This window comes from Belonocnema kinseyi, chromosome 2 (genome assembly GCF_010883055.1).
Source record: "Belonocnema kinseyi isolate 2016_QV_RU_SX_M_011 chromosome 2, B_treatae_v1, whole genome shotgun sequence".
NCBI lineage: Eukaryota > Metazoa > Arthropoda > Insecta > Hymenoptera > Cynipidae > Belonocnema > Belonocnema kinseyi.
In genome coordinates this window covers 83,823,788-83,843,558 of record NC_046658.1, presented here as the reverse complement: position 1 = coordinate 83,843,558, position 19,771 = coordinate 83,823,788, and the positions used below count along the sequence as shown (strand labels likewise).

The window sequence follows — 19,771 nt, the reverse complement described above, 5'->3', positions numbered from 1 at the left end:
TCTGTATGTAATTTAAGTACGGCCCCTATTGAATGGAAACTAAGGAGCCGTAATTTTTTGTTGCAGGCGATGCACGAAAATGAATGCGTAGGTGCGATTGTTTGCAAACTGGACATCCACAGAAAGGTGATAAAACGTGGCTATATCGCGATGTTGGCAGTGGACGTGAAATTCAGGAAACGCAAGATCGGCTCGAATTTGGTGAGACGTGCAATCCGAGCGATGGTTGAAGACGATGCGGACGAAGTTGTTTTAGAGACTGAAATCACGAATCGGCCTGCGTTGCGATTGTATGAAAACCTTGGCTTCGTGCGTGACAAGCGACTCTTTCGATATTATTTAAACGGTGTCGATGCCTTGCGACTGAAGTTGTGGCTCAGGTGAAATTCATCTGCGTGCTTATGCCAATAGGAACTTAAATAATTGGAGTCACTAAGAAAGTTGGTTCCAGAAGACTTGAATTCGAAAGATGCTTATGCCAAAGAAGTTATCTCCGATTTTCTTTTTCTTCGATATTGTGGTATCGTTTCGCGACTCCTGGCTGTGCGTTGAACGAACGAAATGTACTCGATGTACGTTATCTTAATCGGCAGGGACGAGTCATCTGATCTCGAAAGGAGATAAACTCTTTGGCAATAGTTTGGGCAGCTGAGAATCGAATCGTTTGAAAAATATTTAAGTGAAAAGCCTGGGGCTTTGCATATGAAATTAAAAAGAGGATTTGTCGAGTTTCGCTCGACTTGTTTCGATTTTGATAGATTTGGATTTCGCAGATGAGTTTATAATATCGCGACTGAATGGGTATTAGTCCTTTAGTCCAAATGTACAAATTGTCTGAAAACCACTTTTCATTTTTTGTTTTTAAAACAGTTTTTATTCGAGGCGAGGTCTCGAGTGGTTAAATGTTTGTTTTAGTCGTAAGGATTCAGCGGACTTTCGATAATAAATGCATTAATTGAAGCGTGGTATTGACCATTTCGATGATTTAGTCAAGATTTTGAAAAAAGAATATATGAAAGGACAGTCTCGTGGTATTTAAAAAATATTCAAATTAAATTGCAAAGTGATATTTAAGGATTGTCCGATATTTATATAAATATATATAATAAAGAAATCAGAAATGATCAACTACACTGATTTGTTTGTAGACACTCGAAGCGGAAGCTCGTACGCATTATTGTCTACCTACTATACCTACCTACCTTTGTATAAAATAAAATCGAAACACAAATCATTATGTATCTATTAACAAAAACGTAAAAAATGTTGTTAAAAAAATTAATAAATGTTTTTACACATAGCCATGCGTTTTTTTTATATTTAGATTATTCCAACAGACATTATGAGCTGATAAAACTTGGAAAATTAAATCCAGTCAGTGAACATTTAATTTTTTTTTTTAAATTCAATATAATACAAGAAATAAAAATAATTATGGATTGTTTATTTGATTGTTGAAAATTAAATTATATTAATTCAAAAGCCTTAGTCGTTAAACAAATTTAAACGTCATTTTGAAACCTTATAAACATTTTTCAATTTTAAAATAATTTCAAATTAATAGATTCCTAATTAAACGCTTTTATGCAATTTCAAATTCTTTTCAAATATTATTTCTTTGAAATTTTTAATTGAGAAAAATAAACATTTTATATTTTGGAAACTTTTTTCATTTAAAACAAAAAATTATAAATAAAATATTCAACGCGAAACAGTTTGAGACAGATTTGTTCATCATTAAAATTTCAAAGAGCTAAATTTAAACTTTCATATTTACCATTTTATTTTCTCTATTTACAAAAAATTTTATTTGTTACTGAAATTGTCGAATTTTGCTGTTTAATTATCAGTTTAATGTTTACTAGCTTAGAAAAAATTCAAGTAAGTTCAAGATATTTAGAAGTTTTGAAAATAGTCAAAATTAATTTAAAACTTTAAATTATATCAAATAATTTAAAACAAAATGTAGATTTTTGCAGATTTCAACACAAAAATTTTGAATGTTCTGAAACAATTGTAAAAGGCTTTAAAAGAGTAAAAAAAGGTTCATAAGATTCTTGAAAAAATTGAAAATTATTTTTTATATTGAAAAATTAATTATAAGAGATTATTTTATGTTAAAAAGATTTAAAACGATTTCCAAAATTCTCAAAACAGAATTTGGAAGATGTTAGGCCAATTTTTTATTTTGCAGAATTTTTTTAAACTTTTTTGAAAAATTCGAATCGTTTCAAAAAATATGCAAAAGTTTTGAAAAAATTTAAAAATATTTCCAATGGCTTTAAAAAGTTATAAGGAATTTCAGAAGATTTGAAATATTTTAGGGCAAATCCTAGGAAAATTGAAAAATATTTCTTATTTTGAAAAAATAATGTTAAGGGAATGTTTTACGTTAAAAAGATTCCCAAATTGGCAAAAATGAATCTGGAAGAGTTTAAGGAAACCCTTTTAATTGTTCAGTATTTATTCAATTTTTTTTTAAAATTCTAATAATTTTAAAAGATATTAAAAAGTTTTGAAAACATTTAAAAATATTAAAAATTGGAAAGATTTCAAAAAATTAAAAAGATTTCAAGACAAGAAAAAAGTTTTTTGTCATACCTGGGAAGATTCTGAACTGATTTTTATTTTTTAGAAATAACTTAAGGTGATTATTTGAAAATATTTTAAAACTAAAACGAATTTTGATCTTTAAAAACAATTGAACAACTATTGAATTAAATTAAAACAAAAAAGTAATTTTTAATGTTTTAAATCGTTCAATTTTTAATGTGTATAGCTTAAAATTGCTTTTAAAATTATACAATTTTACAAATTCATTGAATCGTTCTTTAATTTAGAGCATTGAAACCAATGACCGCGGTTTTATATTTTTTAAATTGAACTGCACAACTTATAAAAGTTAACAATTTTGCAGTTCAACTTCATTTACTTTAAAATTGTCCAATTAAAAAGTATTTATAGCTTCCATTTTATTTTATACTTTAAAAATGTTTAAACTTCAATTTTAAAAGCTAAAAATTCAAGAATTTTTTATTACATTCGATGAAAAAGTGTTAGGTTTTAAGAGTTAAAATATTTTCGAACCCGGAAAAACCCTGGAATTTTTTCCTTTGATCAATACACTTTAGATTCTTGTATTTATTCTAATTTCCAGAAAATTTGCAGGTAAATTTATAAAACTTTTGTTCTTTTAAATACCATTATTGAGGTTATATACACGTTATATAAAAAAATAAGATTATAGTTCTAAAATTATAAATATAAACATTAAAAAAATCAAACTGTTTGGCCATTTCTATACATTGTTTTTAACTAATTAGGGCGTCATCAATTCTTGAAAACTTTAATTTAAAGAATTAAAAGAGAAGATAAAATTTCTTTTTTAAAAATTTGTTCTAAATTTAGGGAGTTATTAAAGATTCAGTAAATGAGTCTACGTGGAATAAATGGACAAATTTCTAAAATAATTAAATTTATTCAAAATATTTTGGATATCGACTTTACCGACGGGGCGCACGTCACATTAGCAAGTTCTTCAATACCAGAGATTCAATACATCAACAAAAATGTTTGAAGACGTTTAATTTCGTTTTTGTATACCGGGAAGGTTTATATTAATTATTCTGATAAAAGTTGAATAAAAAGTGTCATCTGCATAACAAAGCAACGATGGAGAAACCGCAGAAAATGCCGAAAGTGGCAAAGGTAAAGTAAAACATATATCTGAAAAAAGTTTTTAGGTTAATTCTGTTTCGTTATTTTGCTCTCTAAAGACCCTAAACTACGGTTTTTCGGTTTACAGACTTTGTTGCGCGATTTAAAAGTGTTTACATTTAATAATTCTTTATTAAAACCCACTTTTTTTAAGTAAATAATTATAAAAAATACGTTTTTATAGGTTAAGAACAAAGCTCCGGCGGAGATACAAATCACAGCGGAACAACTTCTCCGGGAAGCAAAAGAACGAGACCTTGAAATTCTGCCACCGGTGAGTATCATATTTCCCTTTTTTAATTGGTTTCTTATCTTTACAAATATATTAATGCTTTTTTTTCTGATACAGCCTCCTAAGCAGAAGATTTCTGATCCTCACGAATTAGCAGATTATCAGCATCGTAAAAGAAAAGTGTTTGAAGATAATATTAGGAAAAATAGAATTGTTATATCTAATTGGCTGAAGTACGCATCGTGGGAGGAAAGTCAAAACGAAATTAGGAGGGCAAGGTATGCTGCATTCCTTTTAAACAATATTGAGAAAATGTTGTCAAAAATACTTACAGTTCTTGCGATTTTATTGAAATCCTTAATCTAAACTATATGTTTTTAATTTTGAACTCTATTGTTATAATATACAAGGGTGGATCCAGAGCGATGTGACCCCCCCCCCCCCATGTTTTGAGAATTCAAATTAAACATTTGAAAATTTATATATCAGGTTGAAGTTTCAACCAAAAAAGATGAACTCACAAAAAATGTAATAGTTGATATTTTAACCGAGGAAAGATTTTCATTTTAAATCAAAAACAGTTGAAGTAAATAGAAAAAGAGGAGTTTTCAACAAAATACCCAAATATTCAGCATAAATAATTTTTTCAGACAACTAAGAATAAAAACTGCATCCAAAATAAAGCATTTTTAACCAAGAAGATTGATTTTGTACTATATAAGACGAATTCTCAACAAAATACATAAATTTTGTACCAAATATAGTTTAATTTTCAAGACAAAAGGACGAATTTTATATACAAAACAGTTGAATGTTTAACAGGAAAATATGAAGTTTCAACAAAAAAGTTAATTTTCAGTAAAATAGTTCATAAAAGTTAATAAAATATTGTTCAAACCCAGAAAGAGTTATTCAAAAAAATAAATAAATTTTCAATAAAAAAAGATGAATTCACAACAAAAATGGAATACGTAGTTAATATTTTAACCCAGAAAATATTTTCATTTTAAATAAAAAACAGTTCAATTGAATCAAAAACGATGAATTATCAACAAAATACTTAAATCCTCAGCAAAAATAAATTTTTCAGTAAACAAAGAATGAAAATTGCATCTAAAATAAAGAATTTTCATTCAAGAAGATGAATTTTCTACTATACAAGACGAATTTTTAACAAAATACATCAATTTTGTACCAAATAGCATAATTTTCTGGCTAAAAAGACGAGATTTCTACTAGATTGTTGATTTGTCAATGAAATAATTACATTTCCAAGAAGAAAGACAATTTATAAAATAAATATAAGACAAAAGACATATATTTTTAACAAAGTGGTTGCTTTTTCAACCAAGCAGATTATTTTTGTATGAAAAAATACGAATTTTTACCAAACACATACATTTCGAACCAAATAGTTAAATTTTCAGTCAAAATTAATTTTCTATCAAAAAAGGCGAATTTTCAAGAAATAAAATAAATTGTCATCCCATTAGTTGAAAGTTTAAACTGAAAAAAATCAATTTTGAGACAAAAATGGGATAGTTAAATTTTCATTTGAAAAAATTAATTTTTACAAAACAGTTGAATTTTCGACGAAATAGTAGAATTTTGTAACAAATGTTCGAATTTCTAAGAAAAAAAGGGGAATTTTACATACAAAATAGATGAAGTTTCAACCCGGAAGTATGAAATTTCAACAGAAAAGTTTAATTTCAATCAAATAGTTAAGTTTTCAATTTAAAAAATAAATTTTTATCCCAGAAACGGGAAGACTCAACAAAGAAGTGCAATTTTAAACCAAAGAGATGACTTTTCTATAAAAGTTATGAATCTTCTATTAAAACAAATAATTAATTTTTAAGAAAATATCTCAATTTTCAACCAAGGAAGTGAATTTTTATCCTAAAAAGGTGAATTTTCAATAGAAAATGTAATAGTTGATATTTTGACCAAAAAAGTGTGTAATTTTAAATAAACACAATTTACTGTAAAACAAGACGAACTTTTAACCAAATATTTTAATCCTCAACCAAAACAGATTGATTTTCAGCCAAAAATTCGCATTTTTAACTTCAAAAATTGATTTTCTACCAAAAGAGACAAAGTTTTCAAGAAATGCATACATGTTTAACAAAAATGTTGAATTTTCGACCAAGTAGATGCATTTTTTACCAAACTGTTGAATTCTCAATGCAAACAGACAAATTTTGTATAAAAGAATTGAATTTTTAACTGCTCTTATCAACTTTAAACCAAAAAAAGGAATTTTTAGTCCAGTATTTTAACTTTCACCCGAGGAGCTAAAAGTTATTCTGTAAATTTTCCTGGATTTCAGGAAATATCAGATTTCATGGAATTTTACGGAATTGAACCAAATTTAAGGAATTTTAATACAATTTCCACTATTTAAGTGATTTTTAATCCGTTCAATATTAAAGATAATAAAAAAATCTTAAATCTTCGAAGATTAAACAATAAAAAATTAGTAACGCTTCTGGTCGAGCATTTAAAAATGAAGAAACTTCAAAACAAATATTTACGAATTTAATTCTTTGAAATTAAATAACTGTAGTTTGAAGATCCTAAAAATTAAACTATTTGAGAATTGCGTATTCAAAACTATATATTTTTATTTAAATTATACAAAGTTTCTAGATTATAAAATGTATTAGGATGTATCATCATGCAGTATCAAATGACATTGAAAATTATTGGATGGATTTTATTACATTAAAAAATGAAATTTCTATCAAAATAATTATTTATTGTCATTTTCAACGGTCAACATTGGAGAATTTTAAATATTGTAAACCTTTAAAGTATAATCATTCTAGAAACGTTGGAATTTATATAATTTTTAATTGGAAGTTTTAATAGTAATTAATTCAAGCTTGATTGAACTGTTAATAATTTAAAACATTCCAAACATTCGTGTAAAATTGAAGTATTCGTCATAAAACTCAGTCGTCAAAATTAATTATTTTTTAATTGAACGAAATTCTTGGAAACATTAAAAAAAGAAACGAGAATCTAATTATTGTTTTTTTTTTTAATTTAAATGGATACATTTAACAGTATGCTTTCCAAATGTAATTACTAGGTTCTTTTTTTAATTTCCAATAGTTTCGTAGTTAAATTTTAATGATAGAGGTTAAATAAAAATAAAAATTTTGATTTATTCTCACATTAATTTCTTAAATGTGTCTTTTTTTAGATCAATTTACGAACGAGCACTAGACGTAGATCACAGAAACGTAACATTATGGCTGAAGTACACCGAAATGGAAATGCGGCACCGGCAGGTGAATTTTGCAAGAAATTTATGGGATCGAGCTGTTACAATTTTACCCAGAGTCAGCCAATTCTGGTACAAATATACCTACATGGAGGAAATGTTGGAAAATATTGCTGGTATTTTAATATTTATTTACTCCTCAAACAAAATTCTCCTCTATCAGGTTTTAGAATGTAATTTAAGTTAAGTTAATAAAATTGAATGAATTTTAGGTGCCCGCCAAGTGTTCGAAAGGTGGATGGAATGGGAACCAGATGAACAGGCTTGGCAGACTTACATAAATTTCGAGCTTCGTTACAAAGAAATTCAGAGAGCGAGGGACATCTACGAGCGATTTGTTATGGTTCATCCGGATGTCAAACACTGGATTAAATACGCGCGTTTTGAAGAAAATCATGGCTTTATAAGTGGAGCTCGTCAGGTTTATGAACGCGCGGTTACATTTTTCGGAGATGAAAGTTTAGATGAATACCTTGTGATTGCTTTTGCCAGGTTTGAAGAAGGTCAACGAGAGGTAAGTTTGAAACTGATAATTTTCGTGATTAAAATTTCATGGCAGAGAGATTGACCACTCGATTATTGAGTGTGCATCAGATTTCAAAATATGTTAAAGAATTTATCAATATTTTACAAAGATTTGACAAAGATTTTAATGATTTAACAAAGTTTTCAGAATGATTTAAAAAATTTCACAAAGATTTCATAATTTAAAAAAATATTTAAGTGATTTTGCAAAAGTTTCAAATATTTGAATGATTCCGCAAAGGTTATAAAGATTTCAGAAAGATTTCATAGGGTTCAAATATTTCAAAGTTTTTATAAAATTTCAAAGATTTGAATGATTTTACAAAGGTTTCAAAGATTTCAGAAAGATTGAAAACATTTCACAAAGATTTCGAAAATATCTCTGTGGTTTCCTAAAAGTATTAAGTATTTCATAAAAATTTCGAGAAGATTTCACAAAGATTTCAAATATTTCAATGATTTCGCAAAGGTTTCAAAGATTTCAGAAATATTTATAACGTTTGACAAACATTTCAATGCCTTCGCAAAGGTTTCAAAGATGTCATAAATATTTAAATAATTTCGTAAAGAATTAAAAAAGATTTCAAAGATTTCATAACATGTCAAAGAATTTATAAGATTTAAACAAATTTTTAATATTTCACACAAATTTTGATGACTTCGCAAAGGTTTGAAATATTTCAAACATTACAAAAAATTCAAAAAGATTTTAAATTTTAACAGATTTCCAAATATTTCACAAACATTCCACAAACATTTCAAAATATTTCAAACATTTTACAAAATTTTCAAAATATTTCCAAAGTTTTCGGGAAGTTTTCAAATGATTTAAGGCAATTTCAAAGAATTCAGAAAATTGTGTGGATTGCAACAGATTTCATAAGATTTAAAAATATTTCAAACATTTCACTAAAATTTTAACGATTTCGCAAACTTTTCAAAGATTTCAAATGTTTGAAAAAAAAATTAGAAAGATTTCGCGTAGTTTTTAAAAGATTTTAGAAAATTTCAAGAAGATTTCAAAGAATGCTGATTTCAAAACATTTCACAAAGATTTTAATGATTTTAAAAAGTTTCATAAGATTACAAAAGATTTTACAAAAACTTCCCAAAGATTTCAAAGATTTAAAAATATTCGTGACGTTTTCTAAAGATTTTAGAACATTTCAAAGAATTCAGTAAAAATTTCAACAGATTTCAAGATGTAAAAGATTTCATACGTCTTCAAAGATTTCATAACATTTCATTTTATGAAGTTTTCAAGAGATTTCACAAAGATTTCAAAGAATTCAGAAAGTTTCAAAAAATTCACAACAACTTTAAAAATTTCAAATATTTTAGAAATATTTTATGGATATCACAAAGGGAATAAAACATTTTAAACGAGTTCCAAACACTGCAAAGATTTCAACGGATTTTAAAAGATTTCATAGATTTATTATTGTTTTAAAAGATGTTATAAAATTTTAAAGATTTAAGTGATTTTGCAAAGGTTTAAAACATTTCAAAAGATTTCTGAAAGTTCTCAAAAGATTTCAGAAGATTTCAGAAAGATTTTCAAAATTTTACAAATATTTCAATGATATCCTAAAGTTTTCAAAGATTTCATAAATATTTCAAGGAATTCAAATATTTTCAAGTATTTCAAGAGTTAAAAAAGATATCAAAAGAATTCAAAGCATTCAGAAAATTTAAAAATATTTCACAAAGATTTCTATGATTTCGTAAAGGTTTAAAGTATTTTACAAAGAGCTCTAACATTACAAAAAATTTTCAATGATTTTAACAGATTTCAAAATATTTTAAAGATTTCCAAGATACCAAAATATTTCAAGGAATTCAAATACTTCAAAAGATTTCAGAAAAATATAAAAATATTTCACAAAGATTTGATTGATTTCGAGAGGTTTACAATATTTTAGAAGGAATTAAAGGATTTCACGAAGATATCAGACATACTTAAAGTATTTCAAAATATCTGAAACCTTTGACATTTTTCACATTTCAACATTTTCGAAAGTTGTAATGAGTTTTCAAGGTTCCAAAGATTTGAAATGTTTGCTTCACCTAAAACTTAAGGAGTAAAACAACGTAATAACAATAATAATGAAATTTTGTGTTTAATTGAATGAAGAGAAAGAAAAAAGTAGCTTAATGGGAAATCATTCGATCGGCAATTGGAAGTTCTATGGTTCAATTCTCAACGGAGCGAAAGGAGAAGATATTTTTTGAGAAAAAATGTAATTGAAAAAAAATAAATTGATTCATCTAGTCTGTAAATACTAAATAAGTTAAAAAATTCGGCTATTCTCTTATGATAATACAGATTTCTTGATTAAGGATATAATTATTAATAAGAATCCTTGAATATCTTTAATAGTAAAATATGAGGAGTGTCAGGATTCAATACAGAACATATAAGCGGAAGATTTGCTTTAGTTTTTATATCTGAAATGTGGAATAATTATTTTAAATATTTCATAAAGTTTTGATTTTTGGTTGAACATGCAAATAATTCCAAATATTTCAATGATTTCACAAAGATTTCAGAATATTTCACGAAGTTTTCGCGCAGCCTTGTTCACCAGATTTAAAATGATCGACCCCTCTTTCATGATTAATTTGAATTACATTTTATTTTCAGCATGATAGAGTCAGGGTGATTTACAAGTATGCTTTGGAAAATCTCTCGAAAGATAGGACACAAGCAATTTATAAGGCGTATACTATTCATGAGAAGAAATATGGAGATCGCTCAGGTAAGTTTGATTATTTTATAGTTTTTTATTTTGTTTTCTAAGCAGGATTTACTAATTCCTCTCATGTTTTCTTTTATTATTATTAACAGGGATAGAGGATGTGATTGTCAGCAAAAGAAAGCATCAATACGAACAAGAAGTTAAGGAAAATCCTTCTAATTACGATGCTTGGTTCGATTATTTGCGATTAGTGGAATCCGAAGGAAATGTCGAAGTTGTGAGAGAAACTTATGAAAGAGCAATAGCCAACGTTCCACCCACATCGGTACTAATATTTCCTAATTTGCGATAAATAAATTGATAGTTAATTTACAAAAGATTTAAATATATTTTTTTTAGGACAAGCAATTCTGGAAGAGGTATATCTATCTCTGGATTAATTATGCCCTTTACGAGGAATTGGAATGCGAAGACATAGAAAGATGTCGAGAAGTGTACAAGTATGTATTTATTTGAAATATGCTGCATTTTGTAATGATTCAATATACTTTTAGTTTAAAAACTCTTGTTTTACATTAATGTATAATTTTTTCAGCGTCTGTTTGAATCTAATTCCCCACAAGAAGTTTACGTTTTCTAAAATCTGGTTATATTACGCGCAGTTTGAGATTCGCCAAAAGAATTTGACAGTAGCCAGAAAACATTTGGTAAGTTTATTTAGATTTCAAATTAATTGTATATCTTTGTGTTTATGTTTTATTAATTCTAGGTTATTAATACTATTATTTAATCAACCATCACAGGGAATGGCGCTGGGAATATGTCCCAGAAATAAACTTTATCGAGGTTACATCGATTTGGAAATCCAGCTCAGAGAATTTGACAGATGCCGAATTTTGTACCAGAAGTTCCTTGAGTTTGGTCCGGAAAATTGCACAACATGGATGAAGGTAAATACAATAATAATCTGTATTAATTTCAGAGAAAAGAAGAAAGTTATAATAATGATAAAAAGTGATCTTACTCTAAAATTAATCATTCTCTTTCAGTTTGCTGAACTCGAAACTCTCTTGGGAGACATCGATCGTGCTCGTGCTATTTACGAATTGGCTATAGCTCAACCAGTGTAAGTTTACTATTTTTATCCATTTACTTAATTCAGGTACACTTTATCTCGTTTAAAAAATTTTAATTTTCCAAATTACAGTCTAGAAATGCCCGACATTTTATGGAAAGCTTACATAGATTTTGAAAGAGCACAGGATGAGCCCGAAAAAGCCCGGCAATTGTTCGAGAGATTGCTCGAACGAACTTTACATGTGAAGGTATTAAATTTATTTATTTATTATACAAACGCAGAGCTTAGATCGTACAATTTTTGTCGAATTTAAAAAAAAATACATAGTTTAAATTTTAATCACAATAAAACTTTAAAAATCAAAATTCAAAACTAGAAAAAATTGTAACGTTTTAATTCAGAAAATGAAAAAAAAGAATAGTTCATTCCTTTTTATTACAAATTTTACTGTTTGGTTGAAAATTTAATTCTTTTGTTCAATATTTATCTTTTTTGTCGAAAATTCTACTGTTTTGTTGATCATTCGCCTTTTGGAATAAAAAATTCTTCCTATTAGATTGAAAATTCCTCTTTTCGGGTAGTGAATTCATCTTTCTCAGTTGAAAATGGACTTTTTCCTTAAAAGTTCAACTGCCTTCTAAAAACTTCTTCTTTTTGTTTGAAAATTCAACTATTTGGTTAAAAATTCGTCACTTTTTATTGAAGGTCTACCTATTTATTGGATGAAAACGATTTATTTATTAAATATTCATCTTTTCGGACTGATAATTTCATTGTTTTCTCATAAATTTGCATTTTTGGCTTAAAAATTCATCGGTTTAGTTGAAAATGCAACTGTTATGGTTCAGGTTTAATCTCTTTTATTTTAAAATTCAACCATTTTGTTGAAAATTTAATTATTTAGTTCAAAAGTGATCTTTTTTGGTAAAAAATTCAACTGTTTGATTGAATATCCGTCTTTTTGGATAGAAAATGTATCCTTTAGTATTGAAAATTCTTTTTATGGTAGAAAAGTCATATTTTTTGGATGAAAATTAATTTTTCTTGATTGAAAATGAACTTTTTCGTTGAAAATTCAACTGTCTTCTTAAAAAAATCATCTTTTTCCTTGGAAATTCAACCATTTGATTGAGAATTTAATTATTTTGTTCTTAAATTATCTTTTCTTGTCAAAAATTCAACAGTCTTCCGAAAATTCGCCTCTTTTCTTGAAATTTTTCAACCATTTGGTTGCAAATTTAATTCTTTCATTTAAAAGTGATCTTTTTTGGTCGAAAATATAACTGTTTTGTCGAAATTTTGTATTTTTAGATAGAGAATTCATCTTTTAGCGTTGAAAATTGATTTTTATGGTAGAAAATTCATCTGATTTGGATGGAAATTCATTTTTCTTGACTGAAAATTAACTTTTTCGTTGAAAATTCAACTGTCTTCTAAAGAATAATCTTTTTCCTGGGAAATTCAACCAATTGTTTGAGAATTTAATTATTTTATTCAAGTTATCTTTTTTGGTCAAAAATAAAACTTTTTTGTTAAACATTTGTCTTTTTGGATAGAAAATTCGTCCTCATTGATTGAAAAAGCATCTAAAAGTTATATTTTTTGTTTAAAAAATCAACTTTTTGATTCAAAATTAACTTTTTTGTTAAAAATTTAACGGTATTCTAAAAAAACGCGTAATTTTTTCTTAAAATTATTACTTTGTTTATTCAACTATTTGGTGGAAAATTTATCTTTTTTTTTATTTAAAATGATCTTTTTTGTTGAAAATTTGATTTTTCTGGTTGATGATTCAACTTTCCTTTAGAGAATACGTCTTTTTGGCTTGAAAACTCAACTATTTCATTGAAGTTTACTGTTTTTTTGCTTGAAAATTCAAACATTTAGTTACAAATTCATCTTTGTAGGTCTCCTTTGGTCTCTTTTGCTTGAAAGATCTCAACCTTTTGTTTTTAAATGGAGCTATTTTTTTAAGCTTTTTCTCAATTCAAGTATTTGACTGATAATTGATCTTTCCGGTTTAAAAGTCAACTGTTTTCTAAACTATTCGACGTTTTACTTGAAAACTTCACTCGTTTTTAAATGTACGTCTTGGGTTGAAATTTTGACTTGATTTTAAAGGAATTTAAGGTGTTTCATAACGTTTTCAATATTTTATCTATATTAATTTTATTTAAAAGAATTTATTCCCTTATTTACGAGAAAAATTATCCTATTTTCCCTGTTTTGAGAGCCTTTTGAGCATTGAAGTCTCAATCACTAAAAAAGAATTAATTTTATATTTAAATTACATTTAAAGCCTTAATTGTTGAGTAATTTCAAGTTTAAAATGTTCAAAATGATCCTAGATTCAGAATCCTTCAAGCTAAATGACTAATTTATTATTGTTAAAAAATTGTTTTAACTTTGAAGTTTATTTTGATTGTGTAAAGTATATTTTAAAATCAATGAGAATTATGTGCTCTATATTCATTAACAAATAAAGTTACTATTTCAAACTTTTTTTCGACTTTTTTCTAAATTCCACGCTATTCTCTTTCTAATTTTATGCGACTTTTGTAAGCCTTCTAGTCGATCCGAGCCTTGAAACTTAGAATTTACAACTTATCAGCGACGTTATTTTATAAACGATTAAATTTATAGGTGTGGGTATCTTATGCCAAATTCGAAATGAGTAATCCGATCAAGGAAGACGGATTAAATAACGTTAGCCTCGCAAGGAGAATATTTGAAAGAGGCAACATTGCCCTGAGAGATAATGGAAATAAAGAGAGCCGAGCACTACTTCTCGAAGCCTGGAGAGATTTTGAGAATTCGCACGGAGACGAGGGAAGTCGTGGAAAAATAATGGAGAAAATGCCACGTAGAGTGAAGAGGCGCAGACGTGTTGTGGGAGACGACAAGGTAAGCTTAAACAAATAAGTTTTACAATTCTTTATTATTTATTTTATTACTTAGTGGTCATCTATAAATTACGTAACGTATTTTTTAAGAACTTTTTTTACCCCTCTCCTCTACCATGCACAGGATGTTTTGACCGAAAATTTTACAAATTTTTTTAACAATTTTTGATAAAAAAAAAACGTTTTTTGTTGATCGCATGCGAATATAGATTACAACGATTTGCTTAATTGAACTATAAATTATGGATTAACAAGTTAATAATAATTGTCTTTATAAGACTATTCGGAATCAGTTCAAAATTGAGGAATTTTCAGATTTTAACGTTAAAAATTAAATTGTTTCAATTGGAAAGTCATAACGTAAACCGATTATTACTGGGACAGTTACGAAAAATTAACTCACATAAACACAATTTTAAAATGGCGAATTACAATTTTTTATACAAAAACCGTTATAATAAGTGACTCATACATTATTTGATCGATTAGAACAGAATATACTTGATCAATTTTATAGTTAATTAATATAAATGGATATTTTTTAACTATAGCAAGAATGGATTGTTATAAATCATAAGGAATTTATTTCCCTTCATTTTAAAATAAAATTCATATCAACATGTTAACATTTTTCTTAACAAAATAATAAGATATGATTTTCAAAGTAGTTTATTGAAACCTCCAATTCTAACCTGAAATTTTACAAATTCATCACGTAAGTAATTTAATAGTAACTCATAAATTGAATTTTTTATCAAATTACTAAGTATTCATTAAAATTTAATATTGTAGATTAATATTAAATATGATAAATATTAATAATATTAATATTATCGATTTACTTGCATATTCAACTGTTTCGTTGTAAATTTTGATATAAAATTCATCCTAATTAAAATTAGTACATAAATTGAAAAAACTATTCAAACAATTTCAATTATTTTTTGTTTCCAAATTTTATTATTTGGTTGAAAATTTCATTGACTGAAAAATGTTTTTGATTAATATTTCAACTGTTTTGTTGAAAATCCGTCTTTTTGGTTCGAAAATTTATCTTTTTAATTATAAATTTCATATTTTTTAGAAAAAATGAAACTGTTTGGTTAAAAAAATACTTTTTTTTTTGTAATGAAAAATCTTATTTGATTGACAATTCACCTCTTTTGGTAAAATTTTTATCTGTTTTGGTTACAAGTCGAACTGTTTGGGTGAAAATTCGTTTGTTTGACCAAAAAAGGTGAATTCTGATAAAAAAATATAATAGCTAATATTTCAACCAAAAAATATTTTAATTAAACATGGAAAGCAGTTACGTTAATTTAAAAAAAAAACGAATTTTCAATAAAAATGTTAAAGCCTTAACCCAAACAGATTAATTTTCAATCACAGTTGCATTTTTGCTCACAAAAGGTAAAATTCATAATTAAAAAGATAAATTTTAAAACCAAAAAGGCGATTTTTCAACAAAATAGTTCAAATGTTAATAAAAAAAAATTTTCAGTCAAGAAAAAACAAAAATTGCAACCAAACTAGTAAATTTTTAATTTAAAAAGACGAGTTTTCTTAAAAACAGTTCTATTTTTAATTCAGAAATATAAATTTTCAACAGAAAAGTTGATTTACTTAATTTATTTTAAAAAGTAAATGAATAATTATTTCATTAATATTTATAATATTTAATATTAAATTTTAATGCTTATTCGCTAATTTTGATTGAAAAATTAAATTGATGAGTTACTATTAAATTACTTACCTAAGCTGTTGGCAAAATTTGAGGTTAGAATTGGAGCTTTCAATAATCTACTGTGAAAAACTTTTAGAATAAATAATCAATTGAGCGGCAAGTGTGGATCTCTCAGTAAAGGAAACGTAATTGCGCAACTTATGTTGAAATGCCCAAGACTGAGATAGTCAGCGAATTTGTCCAAATGCAGGACATTAAAATATTCATAACTTATTGAATAAAATAGCTAAAAAAGTTATGAATTTTATTCTTAAACATATTAAAAATATGCAAAAACATTACTTTTTCTATTAGTGTAGGAGATTTCAATAATACAAGGCTATAAAAGTTATGCAGAAAGTTTTAAAGTACAAAAAATGTCGAATTGGGCAGTAGTTCATTCGCAGATTTTGAGGAGTATTTTTTATTATTTTTTGCTAAATGTATAACTTTTCAGAACAAAAATAAATAGTGGTAATAAATTCAAAAGAACTTAAAAAATACGAGAAAATTTTTACTTTTATGATTTATGTCAATATATAAGATACTCAACGATATATATTATTGTTCCAGTATTGGACATACTTTTTACGTTGTCCCAGTAATGGTCTGTTTACCTTAGTAGTTAAACAAATTCAAACGCCCAATTAAAACTTTATCAGGTATTTTTAATTTTGAAATAGCTTCAAAAGAATAAATTCATAATTAAACGCTTTTTTCAAATTTAAAATATTTTTCTAGCCTAAAAATTAACATTTTTCAATTCAGAAAAATAACAAGTGCTTAATATTTAGAATCATTTGATTGTTCATGTTAAATCAATAATTATAAATCAAATGTTCAAAACTAAAAAAAAAGCTCAACTTTGATTGAACACCTGTAATTCCTAGAAAATATTCGAGTAAGTTGAAGAAATATTTAAGAGGTCTGAAAAGATTCAAAATTAATTAAAAAGTTTATAAATGTTTTCAAATAATTTAAATGAAGTGTCTACACATTCATAAAAAACCGGCTATTCCTACCGTAATTTTGGTGCAAATAGCCTACGGCCTAATTTAAAACAAAAAATGGATTTTTTCAGATTTTGAAAAAAAATGTAGAAGATTTTTAAGAATTGTGAAAGGCTTCAAAAGAATAGAAAAACATTTTTTTTAAGATTCCCAGGAAAATGCAAAATTGTCCATATATTTTTAATTTATGTAGAAAGAATTCGCATCATTATAAACAATGTTTAGCAGTTCTGAAAAAACTTCAAAATTAATTTAAAAGTTGAATAAATGTATAAAAAAAACATATAGATGTGTAAGGATTGGAAAATAAAATTTTGTAGCTTTTTAAGTATTTTTCAATTATTTAAAATTAATATAATTTAACTTTTAATTTAAGAAGTGTTCAGTTTATAACAAAAATAATCGTTCATATTTTTATATTTCTAGCTTAAAATTGCTTGAAATGTAACATTTTTAACTGTAGAGCTCGAATTTTTTATTTTCAATATAAAACGCTTAAGGTTCCTCAGATTTTGAGTCAAAATATATTGTCTTTTCAACAAAATGGTTTAATTTTCAACCAAAATGGATTAGTTCAATTTTGATTTGAAAAATTAATTTTCAGCAACAAAATTTTCGAAAAAATAATTTAATATTCTACCAAAGTCATCAATTTTTAACCAAAAAGATTAATTTCCAACCAACCAGTTGCATTTTTAACCGCAAATATTAAATTTCTACTAAAAGCGATGAATTTTGAAACCAAAGAGACAAATTTTCTAAAAGGAATTTGAAACTGTCTACTAGGAAACATTTTTAAGCCAAGAAAGAAAAAATTAAACCAAATTGTTTAGTTTTTAACCATATAAGACTAATTTTCAACTAAATAGTTAAGTTTTTGGCCAAATAGTTGATTGTTCAACCAAACAGTGGATTTTTCAAGCAAAAAAGGCTTATTCTTTAAAATACATTTAATTTTCCAACCCGAGAAGATCAATTTTCAACAAAAAAGATCAATTTTAAATTCAGATGTAAAAATTTTCTATCAAGAAAGATGAATGTTTAATAAAACAGTTGACTTTTCATACAAAATAAATGACCTTTTAATAAAATAGATTAATTTTTAACAAAAGAACTAAATCGTAAACAAAATATTAAAATTTTCAAAGAAAGCGAGGAATTTTCCAACAAAAAAGATTAATCGTCAAGCAGAGTTGCATGTTTAACCAAATATATTAAATTTCTACCAAAAGCGATGAATTACCAAACCAAAGATACCAATTTTTTCAACCAAGATTTTGAATTATCTATTAGGAAAGATTTTTCAGTCAATATAGAAAAAAAACACACCAAATTTTTGGATTCACTATCCAAAAGGACGAATTTTCTACAAAATAGTTCACTTACAAACCAGAAAAAATAAATTTTCAACAACAACGAAAGTTTATTTTTAAACACGAAAGATGACTTTTTGTCTAAAAAATATTAATTTTCAATTCAGAATTACGAATGTTCTGTGTGATAAAGATGTACGTTCAACAATACAGTTGACTTTTCAAAGAAAATAGATAAACTTTTAACGGAATAGTTGCATTTTTAACCAAATAATTAAATTTTAAATAAAATGGTCGTGCTTAAAATTAAATAAGTAAAAAAAATAAACTTCAACCAAAAACAGTTCTGTTTTCAACCAGATAGTTGAAATTGCAAGCCAAACAGACGCATTTTTCAGAAGACAGTTCAATTTTCAAGAAAAAGGTACAAATCCAAACAAAAAAAGAGGAAAATTTTTAATCGAAAAAAACGAGTTGAGTTGAATTTTCGACTGCAAACGATGTCTTTTTAAATGGATAGTTGAATTTTCAACAAAATATTTCAACTGGCAACCAAATATAGAATTTTGAAACAAAAGAGATGAATTATGAACCAAAAATATGATAGTAGACTCATCAATAGGAAATAGTTGAATTTCCTGATTGTGTTCTATTAATTCAATTCGCATTTAAGCGAAAAAATGACAGAAGGGAGAAGTTTCTTGAATTTCGTAACAATATTGCTCCTTCACCCATTTAACAGATAGTAACATTTTCTATACCCCCCCCCCCCCCCCCCCCCCCCCCCCCCCTCCGCCAACCTTCACAGAATTGATTTAATCTTACATAAATATTTCTAATTTTTTTCAGTCCGACGAAGGTTGGGAGGAAGTTTTCGACTTTATTTTCCCAGAGGACGAATCTCAGAGGCCACATTTGAAAGTGTTAGCATCGGCGAAAGCTTGGAGACAAAAAGTTGCGCTCATGCCGGAACAAAATTTAGCCTCCGAAACAAGTCAGAATGCAGAATCCGAAACAAGTCAGAATGCTGAAAAAAGTGAGAATGCTGAATCCGAAAATCATAATTCAAAATCCACAGATGATCAAAACACAGAATCCGCCTCTGACCAAAAATTAGATTCTGAAAGTTGATTTTTAGAAGGGATATTTTTTATTTAAAAAAAATCAGAATGCATGTGAATAAGTTTCTATTGACTCAGTAGAAATACTTTCACTGGTAAATTGTATAAAGAGAGGGAGTATAAATAAATCAAGTTTTTATTTACCTTTCATTCTG

The 19,771-nt window shown here is 26.4% G+C and overlaps 2 protein-coding genes across 2 annotated transcripts in view; both read left to right on the top strand.

Moving 5' to 3' along the window:
• The window catches only part of LOC117167874 (N-alpha-acetyltransferase 30-like), an 8,815-nt gene extending 7,551 nt beyond the window's left edge, over positions 1-1,264 (top strand). Inside the window, exon 3 of the mRNA XM_033353102.1 lies at positions 67-1,264. Within this exon, the coding sequence (XP_033208993.1) occupies positions 67-384 (318 nt within the window). The 3' untranslated portion in view covers positions 385-1,264. The remainder of the gene's footprint in view (positions 1-66) is intronic.
• A 2,286-nt stretch (positions 1,265-3,550) lies between these two features.
• Positions 3,551-19,764, top strand: LOC117167219 (protein crooked neck). Its single transcript, XM_033351989.1, has 14 exons — positions 3,551-3,708; positions 3,902-3,991; positions 4,067-4,227; positions 7,164-7,360; positions 7,457-7,758; positions 10,414-10,528; positions 10,618-10,793; positions 10,868-10,968; positions 11,064-11,175; positions 11,272-11,418; positions 11,518-11,594; positions 11,676-11,793; positions 14,190-14,450; positions 19,345-19,764. The coding sequence occupies exons 1-14, from the start codon at positions 3,673-3,675 to the stop codon at positions 19,624-19,626; spliced, it is 2,175 nt and encodes a 724-aa protein (XP_033207880.1). The 5' UTR covers positions 3,551-3,672; the 3' UTR covers positions 19,627-19,764.
• Positions 19,765-19,771: the final 7 nt, after the last annotated feature.